This window comes from Gadus morhua, chromosome 21 (genome assembly GCF_902167405.1).
Source record: "Gadus morhua chromosome 21, gadMor3.0, whole genome shotgun sequence".
Lineage (NCBI taxonomy): Eukaryota > Metazoa > Chordata > Actinopteri > Gadiformes > Gadidae > Gadus > Gadus morhua.
The window spans coordinates 7,262,677-7,287,676 of NC_044068.1; the positions used below are offsets into that span (position 1 = coordinate 7,262,677).

The following is a 25,000-nucleotide window of genomic DNA, read 5'->3' on the forward strand; positions in this document are numbered from 1 at the left end:
TTAGAAGAATTTTATGTGTTTACTTTCTCTCTTCCTTGCCGTCACCTATTGAAAGTTTTCGGCGGAACATTTACCGATATTTGACGCTAACAAAGCTGACAGCTAAGTGGCACAGGGTCAGGCCGAATCGATTCCCAGTCTTTTGTCCCTAACGAGAGATCATATGCCAACCATAAGGGCGTAGCTACTTGCGGGACACTAACGTGAACCTATCAGCTGACTGCTTACGTGGTCCAATAAAACGCACGTAAACTGATCGGTGGTAAATTGAAGGCCACCCAACTCAAACACCAACCACACACTCTGCAAAGTTAAGTGTGCTGAGCAGAATTTCGCCACCACCTGCCTGCTCTGTATTGCACGTAATCTAAACAATGGGTTGAGATATCTGATGTACCCCATGGGGGCTTGTAAAGTGCTCCCTGTTTTTAAATGTTGGAATGCTGCTGGTGTTCTGTGTCTGACGTTTGTATGTCATGCTTTAAATCCTACAGCAGGGAGCAGCAGAAAAGAGTGGAACCGTATGCCAAACTAAATTGTGTAACCATTAAATGCTATAAACGGTTACATCTATGACGTGAGTGGTTCCTGACAGAAGGCTGTGTCTGTTTGTGTGCATGTGTGTGTTTCCGTGTGTGTGTGTGTGTGTGTGTGTGTGTGTGTGTGTGTGTGTGTGTGTGTGTGTGTGTGTGTGTGTGTGTGTGTGTGTGTGTGTGTGTGTGTGTGTGTGTAAACATGAGCGTGAGAAAGTGATTTTGCGCGCGCGTGCACATGCACGTGCGGGCGCACAGGACGGCGAATGAAAGCAAGCATGTGAAGTCCCAGAAGACTCTCCTCCATGTTTGAGCAACAAGCGGTTATTATATTCCTTACAGGTGCACGCAGTGTATTGTGTTTCCGCATTCCCAGTCTTTGAGTGGGTGTCTCTCCGAAACCTCCAGCCAAATTAGTTTACCATCGGCTGCACTTTCCCTCCTGCTTCCAGTCTATAGCAGCTCAGGGCCGCTTTACTGCATGGCCCAGGAGACGATACTGTAGCCAGATCTAAGTCCTGTTGGCTTCATGTAGATTGAATGTTTTATGGCTATGAACATCAGCGTTTTAGTGCAGAAACTGACTCAGGAGAGTCTGCCTCCAAGCCCCCGACCCACAGCTTTAATACATATCGCAGCCCGGGGAAAGGCAAATCCAGGAGACATTACCATAGCACCCCGGTGTATGTGACACGCCCTGCTTCATTCACCAGGACCACATGCAAATTGTGTGTGTGTCGAAAACATTAAACCAAACAAGTAATTCTGGTATTCACCAAATACATAATTGTTTGTTTTTCTCCCACTCCCCTATGCTATACCAGGAGAGTGCTGTTATTTCCTGGGTCAATAAAGTTTCAGGGGAAAAAATGCTCCTTCCCATCCTTCCCAGATGATGTTGCATAATTTTGTCAACGTGGAAGTAAAAAGTGATTGAGAGAGCGTCAAGTCAACAACATCTACAGAAGATTGGCTTGCTTTTGTTTGCTTGTGAAGGCCATCGGGCGTTGAACAGATATGTAACAAATAAGACAAAGATTTAGTATAATCCTTTCAAATATAAGTAGAATCTTCCGCAGATTCTTTATAGAAGAAGGAAACAGAAGTAGATCGAATGGCTACAAGCTCTTCTCATCTAAAGGAGGACTGCCTTTGCCCCGTGTGCCATGACTTATACAGAGATCCCATCCTTCTAATGTGCGGTCACAGCTTCTGCCGAAACTGCATCCAGGAATGGCGGACTCAGAAAGGAATTAAGACGTGTCCTGTCTGCCAGGAGATGTGTTCCTTTGATCTACCGCCGCGAAATCTCGCGCTAAAGAACCTGACTGACTGCCTACGGGAGGAGGCGTCGCGCCAGACAGCGGAGGACCTGTGTGAGACCCACGGAGAGAAGCTCAAGTTGTTCTGCGTGGACCACCAGAAGCCTATCTGTGTTATTTGCAGGGACGCAAAGGATCACAAGAAACACCAATGTGTACCCATCAATGAAGCAGCGGAAGATAACAAAGTGAGACATTCTATTTGATTACAATTAACATAACCTGAAACTAAAGCAGGAATACGCATGTTATCTTTTCTGATGTTGCGAGATAGATTTTTCTTTTATTTGCCACACCTAACATGAAATGATGAATGTTGCAGAAAGAGCTGAGGATTGCACTGATGCACTTGAGAACAAAATTGAGCAAATTTAAAGAAGAGAAACTGACATGTGACCAAATGTACACCCACATTCAGGTAACAACAAACTGAATATATATGCAAGTATTTGTAAATTATGTTTCATTAAATTATTTTTTAAAGTGTAATTCCGGTGAAAATTTTACCCGGGGTCTTTTTCACATGGAGACCCATAAAATATGTCCTCCAGACACTATTTTCCGTTGATAATTGAGTATAGAGCTTGCCCGCGTGTGTCTGGAACAATGTAACAGCCCAAATGCCCTTCCATGTTATTGGCTAGGGGCAGTGTGAACGCTTCCAAATTGAAACTTTGTAACCACTAATATTGCTCCAAATAGCGCCAAACCTCTGCAGTACCATGACTAGGGAATATATAATACCGTAAATAATATGATAACGGCGCCAAAAAACAGCCAATTATCAAGAGGGGAGATGGTTAAGCGGCTCTATTATATTATTCAGGGTAGTCGGTAATCGACTTGTGTGGACTTCCTTGAAACATGGACCTACCGGTAAGGCACAGAGTTGGAAAACAGTCTTTTTTAATAAACTCCCGGTATGCTAACTAAGTTGTTGATGCTTAGTTTTATGTGTTGGGACCCTAGTCATGCTACTGCAGATGTATGGTGTTATTCTGAGCAATATTAGCTGTTACATTGCTCTGGACAATCAAAGGAAAGCTCTATACTCAATTATCAATGAAAAAACGTGTCTGGAGGGCTTATTTTATGGGTCTTTCGGCCAAAAAATACCCTGGGTTAAATTTTCACCAGAGTTAAACTTCAAGTTTATCCATTTGGCTTTCATTGCAGAAACAGGCAGAGCAGACAGAAGAGAATATTAAAGGAGAATTCAAGAAACTTGACCAGTTTCTGCGTGCAGAGGAGGCTGCTTGCATCGATGGACTAAGGAAAGAGGCGGACAAGAAGAGTCAGGCCATGCAGATCAGACGCACCAATCTGATTGCTGAGACTTCCTCAATTTCCAAAACCGTGAAAGCTGCAGATAAGGACCTGGAGGCTGCACACCTCTCATTCATGATTGTGATTATTTTCTTCAATATTCTGAATTCATACTTTTACCCATTTCTATAACCATCTCAAAGTGAAACATATTAATTCCAATAACCATTTGTTTTGGTCCTCTACCCAAAGAACTACGAAGCAATCAAAAAGAGGTAATTTCTGCCCTGGCAATTCCCGTCCATTTTTATTTTCCAAGCCCAGCACCGATGACTTGCTGACTTGCTGACTTGCTGACTGTCCCCGCAGCGCCCAGTGTACACTGCCAGACCCTGAGACTCCATCAGGGGCCCTCATCGATGAGGCCAAACACAGAGGGAACCTGCTCTTCCACGTCTGGAAGAAGATGAAGAGCATCATTCAATACAGTAAGAAAGTAACAAATAAAGTAACAAAATTAATATACCCTTAATCATTCATATAATTCATATAGGAATAAATAATAAGAAGCCTTTTGACTTGTGTTCAACTGGACTTTATGGGCCCTATTTTAACGGTCTGAAACGCAAGTGAGAAGCGCCAAGCGCAAGTAGCTTTGTGGGTGGTTCTACGGCGATCTCGCTAGTTTACCGGCGCGAAAACTGACTCTTGCGCCCGGCTCATATCTAAAAAGGGTTGGTCCGAAGTAGCCTAATTACCCGTAGGTATGGTTTGGGCGTAACGTGCAACAAACCAATGAGAGTGGCAGCTCCCATCCCCTTTAAGAGCCATGAGCGCATTTGAATCTGACGAGTTTATATTTTGACAGCGCGTCTGCAGTCTCCGATGAGACAGATGAACATGAATTTCAAACTGCAAATGGCGCAGTTTATAGCCAAATAATATGGCCTAATTCACACATGGAATAAGGTTTTCTTCCACAACTTCAGAAATACTGAGTCCTCAAATATATTTTGGCAAAGAAAACGTATATGATATAATATGATATGCGGTAACTGTGGTTCTATTTAATTATATACGCAATAGGCCTACATTATAAACATTGTTTCTTATCAGTATTGTATGCATTATCGTTATCGACATGTGTTCCTAATATGCATGTGTCCCCCCATTATTATAGGTTGCCATGGACTGTATTATGCGTTACGTGTTTAGTTTGCGTGTGTTTAAACAGATGGACGCACACACACGCGCCCACGCGCGTGTGTGTGTTACACATACACACACGCGCACCCGCATTCATTCATTCTTTTTAACACTCACTCGCGGTAAAACAATGTTTTCTCACAATCAAATACTCATCAATCCTAAAAGTGATGGGCATGTACACGATGTCTGTGTCAAGAAAATATGCGTTCGATGTACGGTGTTTGCAGATGCATTGATTTAAAAGTACAACTTATTACCGCTGTATCAGCTGTTCTTTCCCAAATCATTTACCAAGAATATGTGGCTAGGTAGATGAGAGAAGCAAAGTGTATGCGCGAGGTGCACAAGCAACATTATGCATGCGCCCTTAAAATAGCGTCTGAACAACGCGCAACTGACTTTAAACCAGGTATTTCCTGGTTAGTGGCGCAAGTGGTTTCTGAAACGTCAAAATAGCACCAGGGAACGTTTGCGCCAGAACACGCCTCCTCCTTTCGCCGAGCCGCCCCTTGGGGCGCAAGATCATTCCCAGATTTACCGACGCATGGCGCAGGAGGGAAAAGAACGCTCTGCGCCAGTTGCAAACTAGCAACAACACATGCGCCAGTGATTAAGTCAACTGCGCCGGATGCAAGATAGGGCCCTATATGTCTAAAAGTATCAATCATCTTTTTTTTAATTTTACTTTTTCTTCCTTTCAGCATCGTTCCTTTTAGATCCCAACACTGCAAAGTCCAACATGATTGTGTCAGAAAATTTGATGAGTTTGACAATGAACAACGAAAAGAGAGAAGTCCCTTCAAACCCAGAGCGATGCTTTGGGCATGCTCATGTCCTTGGCTCCACTGGGATTAGCTCTGGGATAAATTTGTGGGAAGTACATTTGGGGGATAATTGCGAAGTTGGGGTTATAACAAAAACTAAAGAGGAGACCCGGGCTAGTCTCTTCGTCCACGACAGTCTCGTTGTAGGTCAACATAGTCCAGAAAATGAAGACTATCCGATAGCAGTTGATAACTTTTCTAAGAAGATCAGAGTACAGTTTGAACATGACAACGGAATGCTGTTGTTTTATGACCTTGACACAAAAAAATACCTACCTACAATTACACACAAGTTCACAGGAGTCTATTTCCCATTTTTCCGTGGTGATGTTAAACTTATCCCACAGTGCTCCCCATTAGTGTAGCCTCATGGTAATGACACATTAAAGAGGAAACATGACCTTTCTAATCTGTATTCTGCCATTATTGATTCACTGCATAAAGGAATACATTTGTGTTTATTGGCTCCACAGGAACATTTTGTTAATGCCAAATGTATCACAAATGATCTATGATCTCTGGTTTATTTTTTGTTTGAATCATTTTAAGTTGTAGATTTATTGTCTGATTTACATAATTGTAAGACATAATTGAGAATGTAATGCCAAATATAAACCCTGACAATCTTTTGATGTTACTGACTTTACTTCCCTGTTTATGTACAAGGTTTACATGTATATGTTTAGAAATAATGCGGCAAGTCAATGTACTCTCCGGGTACAAAGAGTGATGGTTCATTCCCATAACATGCCTGTCTTCAAACCTAAATGACAGAATAGTTTGTTTGTATAGGACGGCCAACAAGACCCAGAAGAACGTTTAAGCCCCCTATCGGCTTTTTGAAGAAACAGCAATACTTTATAGTATGTATACTGTACAATATGTCAAGGTTCTTTCTTGCCAAACAAAATGGATGACTTTTTTTTTTTTGACAGTGGAAAATACAACATTTTAAGTTCTTCACCATTAAAATGTGTTTTGATGACATTTCTGGCGACAAATGCACGTTTTATTTCGTAATCTTGAGTCAGTGAATGTATATGACATTTAGTATGCTAGTTAATGCAACGTTTTCTATTGTTGCCATGGTGATTCGTATGGATGCTACTATCCCTTAAACCACTCAGCTTGCATGTTGTTTTAATCAATGTCTTTGCGTTGTGTAGTCATCTGAGCTGTTGTGTTAAGTGCAATTTGATCAAGGGACCCACCGATGACATTTATTCATCTTTGGGATTAGGGGAAAGTGTTTTTGTGGGACAGAGCGGAAGTTCACGTTCGCTCTGCTTCCGCTGAAATAATCCATTCCTGTATAAAAACACAAACAAATACATTTTGTTGGACAAGATGATCATGACACATTAAAACCGTTATTGGAGGATGTTCTGTCAATAAAAACGTATATTTTCGAGTGATAAAGGGATGACATTTGTTCTTCTTCTTTGGGACGGATTAGGCCGACCTGTTTTTGTGGGCCAACCAGGAAGTTTATTTTTGCTTTACTTCTAGCCGAAAATCGGCTCCAAAGCTTAATTGTATTCATTTTTTTATCAAGATATGACAAATGAATGCCCCCTTAAATGTTTATGAAGTGTAAATGCAATCAATAAAGCAAAAGGCAGACGTCAAGCATTTGAAAAGCCTGTTGGCTTCATGGAGATTGAATGTTTTATGGTTATGGACATCAGCGTTTTAGTGCAGAAACAGGAGTCTGCCTCCTGCCCCCGAACCACAGCAGAGAGAGAGAGAGAGAGAGAGAGAGAGATTAAAGAATAAACATTTTGACACGTTTTTGTCAAAAACATACAAAACCAACACGAGTAATAATAAACCATAGGCACAGTTGTTTGTTGTCCAACTCTCCTAAGCTATGCCAGGATAGTTGTGTAATTTCCTGTGCTAATAAAGTTGCAGAGAAAAAAAAGGTTCATTCCCCTTTGGAAGCAGTTACAGGAAGATGATGTTGCATCGTTTTCAAGCGAGAGTAAAAAGGGATTTAGAGAGCGTCAAGCCGACAACATCTACACAATATTGGCTTGCTTTTGTTTGCTTTTGAATGCCATCGGGCATTGTACAGATATGTATCAAATGAGACAAAGATGTAATACTATGCTATCTATCCTAAGTATCAGTAGATTCTTTATCCGATTCTTTATAGAAGAAAGGAATTGAAAGAAGTAGATCAAAATGGCTACGAGCTCTTCTCGTCCCGAGGAGGACTGCCTATGCCCCGTGTGCCATGACTTCTACAGTGATCCCATCATGCTACTGTGCAGTCACAGCTTCTGCAAAAACTGCATCCAGGAATGGTGGACACAGAAAGGAAGCAAGACGTGTCCAGTCTGCAAGGAGATGTTTTCCTTGGAACAACTGCCGCATAATCTGGTGCTTAAGAGCCTGACTGACGCCCTGAAGAAAGAGGCGGAGGACCTGTGTGACACCCACGGGGAGAGGCTCAAGTTGTTCTGCATGGACCACCAGAAGCCTATCTGTGTGATTTGCAGGGACGCAAAGGATCACAAGAAACACCAATGTGTTCCCATCAATGAAGCAGCGGAAGATAACAAAGTGAGACATTATTTTGGGTTGCAATTAACTTAACCTGAAAGTTAAATGTAACATGGAAGTTTAATGTATAGGCCTAAAGTAGTCCTACGCATGTTATCTTTTCCAATGTTGCTAGATTAATTTTTTTGTTTATTTGCCTCACCTAACATTCAATGATAAATGTTGCAGAAAGAACTGAGGATTGCACTGATGCCCTTGAGAACCAAATTAAGCAACTTTAAAGAAGAGAAACTGACATGTGACAATATATATGCCCACATTCAGGTAAGAAGAAACTGAATATATATGCAAGTATTTTTTAAATATGTTTAATTCCATTATTTTCTTAAGTTTATCCATTTGGCTATCTTTGCAGAAACAGACAGAGCAGACAGAAGAGAATATTAAAGGAGAATTCCAGAAACTTTACCAGTTTCTGCGTGCAGAGGAGGCTGCTCGCATCGATGGACTAAGGAAAGAGGCGGCAAAGAAGACTCAGGACATGCAGATCAGACGCATTAATTTGATTGCTGAGACTTCCTCCCTTTCCAAAACAGTGAAAGCTGCAGAGACAGACCTGGAGGCTGCAGACCTCTCATTCATGCTTGTGATTATTTGCTTCAATATTCTGAATTAATACTTTACCTGTTATTATAACCATTTCAAAGTGAAACAATATTTCCAATAATCATTTATTTTGTCCTCTAACCAAAGAACTACGAAGCAATCAAAAATAGGTAATTTCTGCCCTGGCAATTCCTCTCCATTTTTATTTTCCAAGCAAGCACGGCACCGATTGTTAGAACCCTTGCTGACTTGCTGACTTGCTGACTTGCTGACTGTCCCCGCAGGGCCCAGTGTACACTGCCAGACCCTGAGACTCCATCAGGGGCCCTCATCGATGAGGCCAAACACAGAGGGAACCTGCTCTTCCACGTCTGGAAGAAGATGAAGTGCATAATTCAATACAGTAAGAAATAAAAGATGAATGGCCCCTTGATCAATAATATTATTCATATCAGAATAAATGATAAGAAGCCTTTTGATTTGTGTTCAACTGGACTTTACATGTCTAAAAGTATCCTACATCTTTTTTTTTCATTATAATCTTTCTTCCATTTAGCACCTTTCTGTTTGGATCCCAACACTGCAAAATCCAACATGATTGTGTCTGAGGATTTGATGAGTTTGACAATAAACAACGAAAGGCAAGAAGTCCCTTCAAACCCAGAGAGATGCTTTGGGCATGCTCATGTCCTTGGCTCTACTGGGATTAGCTCTGGGATACATTTCTGGGATGTACATTTGGGGGATAATTGCGAAGTTGGGGTTATAACAAAATCTAAAGAGGAGACCCGGGCTAGTCTATTCGTCCACGACAGTCTCGTTGTAGGTCAACATAGTCCAGAAAATGAAGACTATCCGATAGCAGTTGATCACTTTCCTAAGAAGATCAGAGTACAGTTTGAACATGACAAAGGAACGCTGTTGTTTTATGACCTTGACACAAAAAAAGACCTACCTACAATTACACACAAGTTCACAGGAGTCTATTTCCCATTTTTCCGTGGTGATGTTAAACTTATCCCACAGTGCTCCCCATTAGTGTAGCCTCATGGTAATGACACATTAAAGAGGAAACATGACCTTTCTAATCTGTATTCTGCCATTATTGATTCACTGCATAAAGGAATACATTTGTGTTTATTGGCTCCACAGGAACATTTTGTTAATACCAAATGTATCACAAATGATCTATGATCTTTGGTTTATTTTTTGTTTGAATGATTTTAAGTTGTAGATTTATTGTCTGATTTACATAATTGTAAGACATAATTGAGTATGTAATGCCAAATATAAACCCTGACAATCTTTTGATGTTACTTATTTTACTTTCCTGTTTATGTACAAGGTTTACATGTATATGTTTAGAAATAATGTGGCATGTCAATGTACTCTCCGGGTACAAAGAGTGATGGTTCATTCCCATAACATGCCTGTCTTCAAACCTAAATGACAGAATAGTTTGTTTGTATAGGACGTCCAACAAGACCCCGAAGAACGTTTAAGCCCCCTATCGCCTTTTTGAAGAAACAGCAATACTGTATAGTATGTATACTGTACAATATGTCAAGGTTCTTTCTTGCCAAACAAAATGGATGACATTGTTTTTTTTGACAGTGGAAAATACAACATTTTAAGTTCTTTCAGCATTAAAATGCGTTTTGATGACATTTCTAGCGATAAATGCACGTTTTATTACGTAATCTTGAGTCAATGAATGTATATGACATTTAGTATGTTCGTTAATGCAACATTTTCTATTGCTGCCATGGTGATTCTTATGGATGCTACTATCCCTTAAACCACTCAGCTTGCATGTTGTTTTAATCAATGTCTTTGCGTTGTGTAGTCATCTGGGGTCTCATTTATAACCGTTGCGTGCGCACAAAACGGGGTTGAAATTGGCGTACGTGACTTTCCACGCCAAGGTTGTGTTCTATAAAAAAACAACTTGACGGGAGTATGTGCGCAGCCCTAAGCAAACTCTGACCCATGTGTACGCATGGTTTGGAGGAAAAGGAGAATTGGCAACACAGATGGTGTGGTGGTGAACTGAAGTCAGACAGAAGAATTGTAGAGTGAGAAGAACGATTATGTTTTATCATCGCCCTTCAAAAATTTGATTTCAACCCGTATCATGTGTTAAATCTATGTAATCAGAATAATTTAAGTCAACTTCGTTATTTCTCAGTTATAACTCCAGACACATCTCCTTAGAATAGAAATAAAAAAAAAACCTCTATATTTAATCCCGTCACTCCATACTGTCCACTGAAGGCGCGACTGCATGGAATAAAGCATCTGTCCAACATGTGTCAATAACATAATATTTTTATGTGACACTGTAGACACATAATCAAATGTCAATTAAATCCCAAGTGTGGAAAACCAAGCCACACTCCTCATCACAATCGTTGTCCGTTACTCTTGATGCTTTTCATGACAAATCAGGCATTAAAAATGGGTTATGTTCAAGAACATTTTACGTGGGTGATTACAAACTGATTATCCAAGGTGTTCTCGTCAGTCTTATTACCGTAACCCTATAAATACAGAGGTGAGCGCCGTGGTAATGCTGCACCATATGGCACTTCTGGCGGACCATGCAAATGGAAGGATTCGGAGGGAGAGGGTATTTAGGGACCATAACGATTTATTGGTAGGTAGGCTAGCCTACATAAAAATATGTAACTTTATGTCAGACCACTTCTTTTTTAATTCTGGGACTGTGCGCTCCGTGTTACTGACAGAGTTCACTGCTGCAGCAACATGTTGCCATTCACTCTGCTTTTTGTTGTTGGCGATCCCAATCCCGTGACCGCCGAACAAAACTACTTTTCGGGCCTCCATCTCACCCACAAGTGTCTCCACTTCCACCTCCGTGAAATTTCGCTTTTTTGCTTTTCTCAGTCCTTCTGCCATTGTTTCCGACAAGTCATAATACTTGCATCTGAGTCTGTTTTATATGCAGATTGCATTCATGAGGTCATTTGCATTGACCATGTATAGTTAAAAAGGGGCGTGTACAGGGCGGAACGTGAAGCTGATGCATCTGCGCACACTTGTAGGCACTCTGTGATTTATAAAGCAAAGATTGCGTACGTTGTGCATACGCAGGGTTTTATAAATTGGAATATTTTTTGCCGCACGCAAAACTTGGCTTTTTGGCGTACGTACACTTTTAGTAACGATTCCACGCACAGTTTTATAAATGAGACCCCTGAGCTGTTGTGTTAAGTGCAATTTGATCAAGGGACCCACGGATGACATTTATTCTTCTTTGGGATTAGGGGAAAGTGTTTTTGTGGGACAGAGCGGAAGTTCACGTTCGCTCTGCTTCGGCTGAAATAATCCATTCCTATATAAAAATATAAACAAAATACAATTTGTTGGACAAGATGATCATTACACATTAAAACCGTTATTGGAGGATGTTCTGTCAATAAAAACGTATATTTTCGAGTGATCCAGGGAGGACATATGTTCTTCTTCTTTGGGACGGATTAGGCCGACTTGTTTTTTGTGGGCCAACCAGGAAGTTTATTTTTGCTTTACTTCTAGCCGAAAATTGGCTCCAATGCTTAATTTTATTCTTTCTTTTCTTCATCAAGATATGACAAATGAATGTCCCCTTCAATGTTTTTGAAGCGTCAATACAATCAATAGAGCAAAAGGCAGACGTCAAACATTTTAAAAGCCTGTTGAGGTTGAAATTAAAGAATAATAATAGTAATAATAAACCATAGGCACAGTTGTTTGTTGTCCCATTCTCCTAAGCTATGCCAGGATAGTTCAGTAATTTCCTGTTCCAATAAAGTTGCAGAGAAAAAAAAGGTTCATTCCCCCTTGGCAGCATTTACAGGAAGATGATGTTGCATCATTTTCAAGCGAGAGTAAAAAGGGATTATGAGAGCGTCAAGCCGACAACATCTACACAATATTGGCTTGCTTTTGTTTGCTTTTGAATGCCATCGAGAATTGAACAGATGTGTTAAGAAATAAGACAAATATTTATTATTATCCTTTTAATTATAGGTAGAAACTTTCTTAGATTCTTTATAGAAGAAGAAAACAGCTGTAGTTTGAAATGGGTAAGAGCTCTTCTCGTCCCGAGGAGGACAATCGACCGCCATGTGTTGAGCTGAAGAACGTGACTGAGTTGCTCAAGGAAGAGGCGTCGTGCCAGACGGAGGAGGACCTGTGTGACACCCACAGGGAGGGGCTGAAGTTGTTTTGCGTGGACCACCAGAAGCCTATCTGTGTGATTTGCAGGGACGCAAAGGATCACAAGAAACACCAATGTGTTCCCATCAATGAAGCAGCGGCAGACAGCAAAGTGAGACATTGTTTTGAGTTCCAATTAACTCCACCAATTAACTCTATAATTGATTTTTGATTGTATTTGCCTCACCTAACATAAAATGATACATTTTGCAGAAAGAACTGAGGATTGCACTGATGCATTTGAGAACCAAATGGAGCAAATTTGACGAAGAGAAACTGACATGTGACAAAATGTACAGCCATATTCAGGTAAGAACAAATTGAATATCCATGCAACTATTTGTAAAATATGTGTGATTCCATTTCTTTCTTAAGTTTATCTATTTGGCTATCTTTGCAGAAACAGGCAGAGCAGACAGAAGAGAATATTAAAGGAGAATTCCAGAAACTTTACCAGTTTCTGCGTGCAGAGGAGGCTGCTCGCATCGATGGACTAAGGAAAGAGGCGGACAAGAAGAGTCAGGCCATGCAGATCAGACGCGCCAATATGATTGCTGAGACTTCCTCTATTTCCAAAACCGTGAAAGCTGCAGAGAAGGACCTGGAGGCTGCAGACCTCTCATTCATGATTGTGATTACTGGCTTCAATATTCATGAATTTATAATTTTACCCGTTACTATAACTATCTCAAAGTAAAAAATATTATTTCCAATAACAGTTTGTTTTGTTCTCTACCCAAAGAACTACAACGCAATCAAAAAGAGGTAATTTCTGCCCTGGCAATTCCCGTCCATTTTTATTTTTCAAGCCCAGCACCGATGACTTGCTGACTTGCTGACCTGCTGACTTGCTGACTGTCCCCGCAGGGCCCAGTGTACACTGCCAGACCCTGAGACTCCATCAGGGGCCCTCATCGATGAGGCCAAACACAGAGGGAACCTGCTCTTCCACGTCTGGAAGAAGATGAAGAGCATCATTCAATACAGTAAGAAATAAAAAATGAATAGCCCCTTAATCGTCATACAATTAATATTAGTATTAATACCAAAGCCTTTTGACTTGTATCAACTGGACTTTACTCGTCTAAAAGTACCATACATCCTTTTTGTGTATACTTTTCCTTCCATATAGCACCTTTCTGTTTGGATCCAAACACTGCCCACAGGATTGTGTCAAAGGATTTGATGAGTTTGACGACAAACTTCGGAAGTCGAGTAGTCCCTTCAAACCCAGAGAGACGTATGCAGGTTGATGTCCTTGGCTCCACTGGGCTCAGCTCAGGGATACACTACTGGGATGTACAGTTGGGGGATAGTTGGCAAATTGGGGTTACGACAAAAGATGACGAGGAGACACAGGCCGGTCTCTTCACCTGCAGTACCTTTATTGGTGAATGTACACTAGGACGTTCCGGTTATGGCCCTTTAATAAGAGCAGAGTACTTTCCTAAGAAGATCAGAGTACAGTTTGAACAGGACAAAGGAAAGCTGTTGTTTTATGACCTTGACACGAAAAAAGTCATAAGTACAATCACACGCAAGTTCATGGGACTCTATTTCCCATTTTTCAGTGGTGATGTTAAACTTATCCTGCAGTGTCCCCCATTGGTGTAGCCTTATGGTAATAGGCACGTAAAAGATGAAACATGACCTTTCTAATCTGTATCCTACCATTTACCTACTGATTCACTGCATGAAGGAATACATTTGGGTTTATTGGAACATGTTAACCCCAAATATATCACAAATTATCTTTAGATTCTTTTTTATTTTTTTGTTTGAATAATTTTAAGTATTAGATTTATTGTATGATTTACATAATTGTAAATCAAAAAAACAAAAACCATTTACTAAGACAGATTTTACTTCACTCTATACATGAAGTACATGCATGTGTATAGAAATATTGCAGCAAGTCAATGTAATCTCCGGAAGATGTTAAAGAGTGATTGTTCATTCCCATAACATGCCTGTCCTCCAACCTAAATGATAGAATACGTTGTTTAAATAGGATGTCCAAAACGACCCAGATGAAGGTTTAAACCCCCTATCGAACAGTTTGAAGAAACAGCAATACATGACCTATCTCAAGGTTCTGTCTTGCCATAACAAAATGGATGACATTGGTTTTATTCTCAGAGGAAAATGCGACATTTTAAGATAGTTTCGGCTTTAAAATGTGTTTTGATAACATTTCTAGCGATAAATGTGCATTTTATTTTGTAATCTCGAGTCAGTGAATGTATATGATGTTTAGTATGTTAATGCAACGTTTTTTATTGTTGCCTATGGACACTACCATCCCTCAAACCACTCAGCTTGCATGTTGTTTTAGTCAATGTCTTTGCGTTGTGTAGTCATCTGAGCTGTTGTGTTAAGTGCAATTTGATCAAGGGACCCACGGATGACATTTATTCTTCTTTGGGATTAGGGGAAAGTGTTTTTGTGGGACAGAGCGGAAGTTCACGTTCGCTCTGCTTCCGCCGAAATAATCCATTCCTGTATAAAAAAACAAACAAATACATTTTGTTTAACAAGATGATCATGACACCTTAATACGCTGTCTTTTAATAAAAACGTATATTCTCCAGCGACTCAGGGATGACGTTTGTTCTTCTTTTCTGGGACGGACTGGGTCGACCTGTTTTTGTTGGCCGAACAGGAAGTTTATGTTCACTTTACTTCTACCTGTAAATCCGCTCCAAAGCTTAATTTAATAATTATTTTTTTTATCGAGATAAACATGACAAATGCCAGCTTACAGTAATACTTATAGCAGCCTGGGAAAAAGCAGCCCGAGGTTGAAAGTGAGGAATATGCATCATATTGCAATTGTGTGTGTGTGTGTGTGTGTGTGTGTGTGTGTGTGTGTGTGTGTGTGTGTGTGTGTGTGTGTGTGTGTGTGTGTGTGTGTGTGTGTGTGTGTGTGTGTGTGTGTGTGTGTGTGTGTGTGTGTGTGTGTGTGTGTGTGTGTGTGTGTGTGTGTGTGTGTGTGTGTCAAAACATCTATAAAGACGAGACGGTGGATCCGGTGCCCAAAACCGCACATTTCTGAAACCATGTGCCAGGGTGGTTTCAAATATATCACGACCTATGTGGTTTCGTGTCAGGATTCGTGTGGACGCCTGAAACGCAAACGATAACGTTATTGCCCCCCCACCAGCTGGGCAAAGTCTAACTGTACATTAAAAAGTATTTCTGCTCAATTCAAAAAGTTGAATCTCCTCGTGACTGAATGTTTGCATACAGCGCACAGCCTTAATGCGCGCAGGCTTGATGCGCTCAACTTTTTTCTCTGGAGAACCAGCGCCTTGAATATTTACTGCAGCGTTTCTACAGCTCGATGCGGTTTCGCAATGAAACCGTCTTTAGGGAGATATTCCTGAACTGAATAAAACGAAACAGAATCGTTTTTGCCCGGTTGGGCTCTTTGTGGACGGGGCCTAACATGAGTCATAATTAACCAAAGCCAAAGTTGTTTGTTATCCCACTCTCCTAGGCTATACCAGGAGAATGTTGTAATCTTCTGGGCCATTAACTTCATTGGTAATGAAATGCTTCGAACGGATAGTAAAAAAAATACATTTTACCAAGGATCAATCATCTACTAGACCCTCTGCAATTTGCTTATCAGTCCAGCAGGGGGGTTGATGATGCTATTTTAACCTTGCTACATCTTGCTTACACACACCTGGAAGCTCCAAAAACACACATCAAAATTATATTCTTTGATTTCTCATCTGCATTTAACACCATCCACCCTAATACCCTGGCTCAGAGCAGAGGCTGCAGGACGACTTTGAACTGGATGGAAGCCTGATACTCTGGCTCCTTGACTTCCTCAGTCAGAGAGTCCAACAGGTGAAGGTGGGCTCTTCTCTTTCTGATCAAATTATGACCAATATCGGCTCCCCCCAAGGGTGTGTGCTATCCCCCCTACTGTTTATACTATACACCAATAACTGCTCCAGCCCTCACCCTGGTAGGCATTTAATTAAGTTTGCTGATGAAACAGCATTGGTCAGCCTCCTCCAAGGAGATGAGCAGGACCATGGCCCAGTCCTGCATGAGTTCCTTAACTGGTGTGAACAATCCCATCTCCTCCTAAACACCTCAAAGACTAAAGAGATGGCTATTGACTTTAGGAGAGACAAAGCATTTCGTTCAACGATTATCCAAGGGCACCCCATAGTCTGTCCATGAATATAAGTATCTGGGGGTGGTTTTAGACCACAAGTTGAAGTGGGAGCCGTACACGGAACTCATTCAGAAAAAAGGCCAGCAAAGGCTTTACTTTTTAAAAAAGCTGATTTCATTTGATGTAGACTGTAAAATGGCTAAGATGTTCAACACTGCTTATGTGGAGAGTGTGGGCATAGATATATATATTAACTAGATGCCCTACGGCGCCGTCTAGAACGTCACCATAGGCGGCCATCTTACCACAGTAAGCTGCTCACCATAACATTGTGTTGGTAGTGATTCATGTACTTTTTAAACAAACATAACTTGCTCAATTTTCAACCGATTTACAAACGGTTTGGCTTATTACAAACGTTATTAACGTGGTTATGATATTATTTTAGAACATTATTCTATTTTTCATTATTCTATCAAAAGTATGCAGTGTCATAACTACATCTCTGACGATTGGCCGCTGGACTCCATTGGCCAGCAGCGCGGACGAGGCATCTAGTTAATATATATATCTATGGTTGTGGGTACCATATACGTTCGGCTGCCAGATCTGCTCGGGGGTCCTAGACATAGATATATATAATATGTGTTAATATATATATATCTATGGTCCTAGATGCGAAATAATGACGGACTTCCTGTAAACGATGTCATTAAATGCGCATGCGCATACTAAAACGCTGACGCTCTTCCCGTAAACGATGTCATTAAATGGGCATGCGCATACCAAAACGCTGACGTGTTTTTCCGCTCTTTTGATAAGCATTAACGATCTCCTTTTCTTTTCTAATCTATGAATAATAATCAGATTGACGGCATTTCGGAGCTAACTATTTTAACCTTTTCAAATATGCCTATGAAATAGGCGTTTTTATGTGACTAAACACGCCACAAACTATTCTAAGCAGCATACTTGAGAAATAAAACAATAACTACAACCAACCGAATAAATAGACATTTTAAAAATGAACTTCATTTGAATGAAGTTGTGGGGGGGGGGGGGGGGGGGGGGGGGGGGGATATAATTCTTTGTTATTAAGTTTATGAGAAATTATTTCAGTTAATATTATGCATGAATCAATGTACTTAATACTATATTTTGTTATTCACCTACTCACCTGCTTGTGTTACCGTAATCCCCTAGCCACTCCCTCTCACCGTGCTTCTGGGTAGAGCTTAATTGGCCCATTGACGGTGACTGTATCGGGTTAGATGGCGGAGAAGGAACAGTTTTCCGACCGCATACGCATACCTATACGCATATGCATTAGCATACTGAAGCACTTTAATATTGTTTAGCAAACCGTATTTGTAATCCTTTATTTTGAACTGCTGGAAAGTCAACCGGACTGTTAGAATAAACACTCAACAAGAATTCTACTCTCCGTGCGAGCTTCTTCAGAATGTGTGTCGGGAGAACTCCGCATCAGCCTCATGGCCTCAAAAACCTGGTAGAATGGCCATAACATAGTCGGAAAACTACCCGAAGACCGACGTCTTTGAAAGGATTGTATCCATGGATTGTGTCCTCACGGATTGTGGACAACGTCACGGTTGAATACCGAAGGGGAACGCAATCGATGGAATGTATGAAGAGCCGACGCATCGTGAGTAAATCGGTTTTATGAATGAAACCGCGCTGCGCTGGAAGGGAATGTTTGGAAGCAAAGTGCGTGCCAACAAACAAAAGACTGTTAAGTGAAATATCAACATCAGCATTATTGATTGGACTGAAAACTAATGAAATTAGGGAATTGATGTTTGAAGCTGGAAACATTGAGGAAGTGGAGAATAAAATGACGATAGGCCTATTGCATAGCTGTTTTCAAGATCTTCAATCTGCAAATGATTCTGTTTGTGCACTTATTGAAGATGAAATGGAGCGGAGGGCGGATCAGAATAATTGGTATGAGCCCAGATTCATGAATATTGCCTTCTTCCTAAAAGAAGTGGAAGCATGGAAAGTGAAAGAACAGCTTAGGCTACAAGCCACCATTGAACCCAGAGATAGCATCTCAATTGTATCTGGAACATCTAGAACATCTATAGCATCTGCTACTAAAATAGCCGCCGCTGAGAAGGCTGCTCTGGAGGCACGTGCCAAGGCTCTTCCAGCCATTCATGCCATGGAGATGGAGGAAGCAGCTCTTAAGTCTAAAACAGCGGCTCTTAAGTCTAGGAGAGAAACAATTGAATTGCAATCAGAAATTGAGGCAGTAGATGCAAAACTCAAAGCACTTAGTTTAAGTGAAGTTCAAGGTGATGCTATGAATGAGTATTATGATACAGGCACATTTTCTGTGGCGCAACAGTGAGTGCATCAGTGAAGGGTGCATCAGTGTACAATATCCTAATTTAATATAATGATGTAATGTCCTATACATGTTTTGACTGCTCTATAAAAATAAATGTGCTCTTTCATCTTACACTTTGTTTGTCACAGGCGTCACTACACGGTGTAGAGTATCCGCCAACTACAGAGCAGAGTTCTACACCATGTACAGTATTGGGACCATGGCATGTGGTCGGCTCTACAAAGTCTGCACAGGTTCTTAACTTCGATAATAGGGACTTTAAGCAGAAACGTTTTATGGGAGGCAACGGCATCGGGTTGCCGTAATATAACTCAAGTATCACTTAGCCACTCTACTTGCTTGACAAAACACCCATTCCTCCTTATAAACAGACGGACTACTGGAACGGGATGTGATAACATAAATTCCAGAATGCCATGTTGTTCTCAAGGTAGCCCTCCACTCAACTGTTGCTGCTCCAAGTCCCTAATCTTATGCGTCAGTACATGAAGTGTTGAGGTCATACCTGTATAGACCGCATGCAAAGTGTGTCGTTAGACTATGATTTCATTTTTTTTTTTCTGTTTTAGGATATATTGGTACAGGGAAAAGAGGCAAACTGGAAGGAATATATTCCGACAGCTACGACGGGGGGTACTGTCTACTGTGATGACTTCTGCCGTCCAAGATCATAGGTACATTTAAGTTGTAAATATGGATACAAATCCCTGACGAGACTAATTGTATGAAGTTGAAGGTCTCAAGATAAATACATCTGCACACCTCTGCTTCTTTCAGATGGTATTCTCCCCCCCCCCCCCCCCTTCCCGTCGAGAGGAGAGGAGATATGGCTTGATGACTATTGTTTTCCGAGCCTGTGGGAATACACCTGTGCGATATCGCCACTGCAGGCCACATGAATAAAAATATATATAATAATATACAAATATGTCAGTGTGTGCCTGTGTGTATCCAAACACATACACTGCAATTCACATACACACATACAGCTCAGTGTAAATCCATGAAAACATCATGTTTCGATCCCACGGCCAGTTGAGGATATATTCATGAACGCGGTAAAACATATCGATTCTTATAGGCCTACCTTGAAATTTTTATGTATTTTTTTTTTTTGTTAAATTATAGATCAGATACCCCTAGTGGAAATTAGGAAAATGTTACATTAATTAATGTTATTAGTTGTATAGGCAGGGATACAATTCATTGAACATCTGGAAAATCATAAAAAAAAAAATCTATTTTCAAGGAATAGGATGAATAACTAATCTGAACACATTCATGAATTCATCCTCAATTCACCATGGGATCTAAACATGCCGTTTTTTATGGATTTACATTTAGCTGTTCCTCAGTTGTATCAATGTATTGTCTTATTTATTCTGTTTTGTATGAGCAAATAAAATCTCATCAATCATATGACTGTCCAAGTTCTTCATTTTCAGTTAATAGAAACTAGAAAATACTGTCTTAATATCGAACTTTAACAATGCCAATCCTTACTTTAACATATGTGAAAATAAAAATATGCATTCATCAGTGCTTTTAGACGTGTTTCCAATGGCTTTGTGAGAGAACGGGCTACGTTCAATTAAATCAAAGCCAAAACTGATTGAGCACCGTATAAACAACACTTCCGGGTTTTGCCGTTGGCTTGTGTCGATACGTCAAGTGTCGATACGTCATCAGTAAGCGCAGGACCCCGAACCGATCTGGCCGATCTAGCAGCCGAACACATTTGGTACTCACACCGTGTTTAGGCGGGCCAACCAGGAAGTTTGTGTTTGCTTTACTTCTGCCCCAGAAAATGCTCCAAAGCTTAATTGTATCCATATATTTTGTTTAGAAAGTTAAACATGACAAATGAATGCTGCTTTAAATGTTTTTGAGTGTAAATTGAATCAATAAAGTAAAAGGCAGGCGTAAAACATTTGAAAAGTCTGTTGGCTTCATGTAGATTGAATGTTTTATGGCTATGGACATCAGCGTTTTAGGGCAGAAACTGACTCAAGGGCGTCCGCCTCTTGTCCCTGAGCCACAGCTTTAATACTTAGAGCTGAATCCAGGAGACATTACCATAGCATGGTAAAGCTATGGTAAGCATTACCATACACACACACAACACACACACACACACGCACACGCACACACACACACACACACACACAATTATGTGACATGCCCTGCTTCATCCACCAGGGGCATGCCTATGGAGATCTTTGAGAGCATTGAGAGAGAGAGGGAGAGAGAGAGAGGGAGAGGGAAAGAGAGACTATACATTTGATATGTATAGATATTTTGTATTTAACGGTTTATACTTATTATATTATTATAACCTTACCTTTTTGCTTTTTATTTTTAACGGTGTTTATTTTATTATTCACCTGCTTTGGCAATGCAAATGTGTATTTGTCATGCCAATAAAGCTTTTTTGAATTTAATTGAATTAAGAAAATTGAGAGAGAGAGAGAGAGAGAGAGAGAGAGAGGTACTTAAAAGTATACATGATCTGATACCAGAGAGAAAGGATAAGGGTTTGAGACCCTATTTCTGTCCGCGTTAGAGTCCTAGAATCTGGGTTGGAGTCCCAGAGAAAGGACCATGTTCCTTAGGTCGGGTTGGAGTCCCAGAGAAAGACCTGAGTTCTGTCTGGGTTAGAGTCCTGACGTCTGTCTGGGTTGGAGTCCCAGAATAAGGCCTTTGGATCGTGGTTAGAGTTACTAGAATCCGGGTTGGAGTCCCAGAGAAAGTAGGGTCGGGTTGGAGTCCCAACGTGGGTACCAAATTCCTTTAGGTCGGGTTGGAGTCCCGACGCGGATACCAGAGAGACTGTTGATCTGATCTAAAATGCATTGCACTTTCTATTTTACTCATTTCTTTGCATATGTTTTCTTTTACTTATCTATTATTTTATTTTATTGTATGACAATGTTTATATGTGAAGCACTTTGAGTCTGCCTTGTGTATGAAAAGTGCTATATAAATAAAGTTGCCTTGCCTTCCCTATACATTTCAAAATGTGTGTCGAAAACATACAAAACCAACACGAGTAATAATTAACCAAACCACAGTTGTTCGTTATTTTCCACTCTCCTGTGCCACCAGCAGAGTGCTGTAATATCCCTTGCCAATAAAGTTGCAGAAAAAATAAAGTCCTTCCCTTTCAGTTACAGGAAGATGTTTTTGCAACGTTTTGTCAAAGTGAAAGTAAAAGGCGATTTAGATAGCGTCAAGCCAACAACATCTACACAAGATTGGCTTGCTTTTGTTTAATTTAGAAGGCCATTGAGCGTTGAACAGATGTGTAAAAAGTTAGACAACATGTAGTACTATCCAATCTATTGTAAGTATCAGTAGAATCTTTCTCAGATTATTTATAGAAGAAAGAAACAGAAAGAAGTTGGCCAGATCGAAATGGCTACGAGCTCTTCTCGTCCCGAGGAGGACTGCATATGCCCCGTGTGCTGTGACTTCTACAGCGATCCCATCATTCTACTGTGCGGTCACAGCTTCTGCAAAAACTGCATCCAGGAATGGTGGACACAGAAAGGAAGCAAGACGTGTCCTGTCTGCAAGGAGATGTTTTCCTTGGATCGACCGCCGCGTAATCTCGCGCTAAAGAACCTGACTGAGTCCCTCAAGGAAGAGGCGTCGCGCCGGACGGCGGAGGACCTGTGTGACACCCACGGGGAGAGGCTCAAGTTGTTCTGCATAAACCACCAGAAGCCTATCTGTTTGATTTGCCGGGACGCGAAGGATCATAAGAAACACCAATGTGTACCCATCAATGAAGCAGCGGCAGACCGCAAAGTGAGACATTGTTTTGGTTACAATTAACTCAACCTGAAACTAAAGTAGACATGCTATCTTTTGAGATGTAGCCTGATTGATTTCTAATTGTATTTGCCTCACCTAACATAAAATTATAAATGTTGCAGAAAGAACTGAGGATTGCACTGATGCACTTGAGAACCAAATTGAGCAAATTTGAAGAAGAGAAACTTACATGTAACAAAATGTGCACCCACATTCAGGTAAGAACATACTGAATATAAATAGTATTTGTGAAATATGTGTAATTTCATTTTTTTCTGAAGTTTATCCATTTGGCTATCATTGCAGAAACAGGCAAAGCAGACAGAAAATAATATTAAAGGAGAATTCCAGAAACTTTACCAGTTTATGCGTGCAGAGGAGGCTGCTCGCATCGATGCATTAAGGAAAGAGGCGGCAAAGAAGAGTCAGGCCATGCAGATCAGGCTCATCAATTTGATTGCTGAGACTTCATCTCTTTCCAAAACCATGAAAGCTGCAGAGACGGACCTGGAGGCTGCAGACCTCTCATTCATGATTGTGATTACTGGGTTCAATATTCTGAATTTATAATTTTACCCATTACTAAAACCATCTCAAAGTGAAAATTAATATTTCCAATATGTTAATTTTTTTTCTACCCAAAGAACTACGACGCAATCAAAAAGAGGTAATTTCTGCCCTGGCAATTCCCGTCTGTTTTTTTTTTTCTGTATTTTCCAAGCCCAGCACCGATTGTCAGAACCCTTGCTGACTTGCTGACTGTCCCCCAGGGCCCAGTGTACCCTGCCAGACCCTGAGACTCCATCAGGGGCCCTCATCGATGAGGCCAAACACAGAGGGAACCTGCTCTTCCACGTCTGGAAGAAGATGAAGAGCATCATTCAATACAGTAAGGAATACAAAAGGAATAGTCCCTTAATCGTCATACAATTAATATTAGTATTAATAAGAAAGCCTTTTGACTGGTGTTCAACGGGTCTTTATATGTCTAAAAGTATTTTTTTATCATACTTTTCCTTCCATTTAGCACCTTTCTGTTTGGATCCCAACACTGCAAAGTCTCACGTGATTGTGTCAGATGATTTGATGAGTTTGACTAAAAACTACCCAGGTAAAGAAGTCCCTTCAAACCCAGAGAGATGCACGCTGCATGATCAAGTCCTTGGCTCCACTGGGATTAGCTCAGGGAGACACTCCTGGGATGTACAGTTGGGGGGGATTTGGAGTGTTGGGGTTATAACAAAGACGAGGAGACTAGAAGAGGTGACCGAGGCTGGTCTCGTCCTCCACAGTGGCATTGTAGTTCAAAGGAGTCCCGAAAAAATGGATTTTCCTATAGAAGTTGATAAAATTCCTGAGAAGGTCAGACTAAGCTTTGACCAGGACAATGGAAAGCTGTTGTTTTATGATCTTGACACGAAGAAAGTCATACGTACGATCACATACAAGTTCAAAGGAGTCTATTTCCCATTTTTCAGTGGTGATGTTAAACTTATCCCGCAGTGTCCCCCATTAGTGTAGCCTTATGGTAATAGACACGTTAAAGAGGAAACATGACCTTTCTAATTGGTATTCTACCATTAACCTGCTGATTCACTGCACACAGGAATACATTTGTGTTTATTGGCTCCACATTTTAACACAAAATATATCACAAATTATCGTATTCTTCTTTTTGTTTAAATAATTGTACGTTTTAGATTTATTGTATTAATACCATATTTGTAAATCATAATTGAGAATGTAATGCCAAATGTAAACCCGGACAATCTTTTCTTTTTTTTTACTGATTTTTTTTACTTCACTGTAAAAGGTTTACATGTATATGTATAGAAATAATGCAGCAAGTCAATTTACTCTTCGGGAGTGGTTAAAGAGTGATGGTTAATTCCCAGAACATGCCTGTCCTCAAACCTAAATGACAGAATAGGTTGTTTGTATAGGATGTCCAACAAGACCCAGAAGAACGTTTAAACCCCCTATCGACTGTTCGTAGAAATAGCAATAATGTATAGTATGTAATGTATACTGTACCATATGTCAAGGTTCTTTCTTGCCAAACAAAATGGATGACATTGGTTTTTTTGACAGTGGAAAATACAACATTTTAAGTTCTTTCAGCAATCAAATGCGTTTTGATAACATTTCTAGTGATAAATGCATGTTTTATTTCGTAATCTTGA

The 25,000-nt window shown here is 40.5% G+C and overlaps 1 protein-coding gene and 1 long non-coding RNA gene across 12 annotated transcripts in view; both read left to right on the plus strand.

The window, feature by feature from the left end:
• The first annotated feature begins 1,423 nt into the window (after positions 1-1,423).
• Positions 1,424-25,000, plus strand: part of LOC115534196 (zinc-binding protein A33) — a 23,953-nt gene continuing 376 nt past the window's right edge. Inside the window, exons 1-6 of one of the 11 annotated variants that reach the window (XM_030344973.1) lie at positions 1,424-2,043; positions 2,178-2,273; positions 12,890-13,120; positions 13,232-13,254; positions 13,357-13,475; positions 13,622-15,084. In XM_030344973.1, the coding sequence (XP_030200833.1) occupies positions 1,648-2,043; positions 2,178-2,273; positions 12,890-13,120; positions 13,232-13,254; positions 13,357-13,475; positions 13,622-14,103 (1,347 nt within the window). In that variant the 5' untranslated portion in view covers positions 1,424-1,647 and the 3' untranslated portion in view covers positions 14,104-15,084. Of the gene's footprint in view, positions 2,044-2,177; positions 2,274-3,031; positions 3,263-3,373; positions 3,397-3,490; positions 3,610-5,031; positions 6,795-6,978; positions 7,723-7,890; positions 7,987-8,077; positions 8,309-8,415; positions 8,439-8,552; positions 8,672-8,824; positions 9,936-12,127; positions 12,602-12,702; positions 12,799-12,889; positions 13,121-13,231; positions 13,255-13,356; positions 13,476-13,621; positions 15,085-22,182; positions 22,812-22,939; positions 23,036-23,123; positions 23,355-23,461; positions 23,485-23,587; positions 23,707-23,844 lie in introns of those variants that run through there. The other 10 variants (XM_030344971.1, XM_030344972.1, XM_030344977.1 and 7 more) reach the window with 10 other exon arrangements.
• LOC115534198 (uncharacterized) lies at positions 17,840-19,669 on the plus strand. Its single transcript, XR_003974294.1, has 3 exons — positions 17,840-18,293; positions 19,130-19,234; positions 19,571-19,669. It is a non-coding gene; the product is annotated as an uncharacterized LOC115534198 (long non-coding RNA).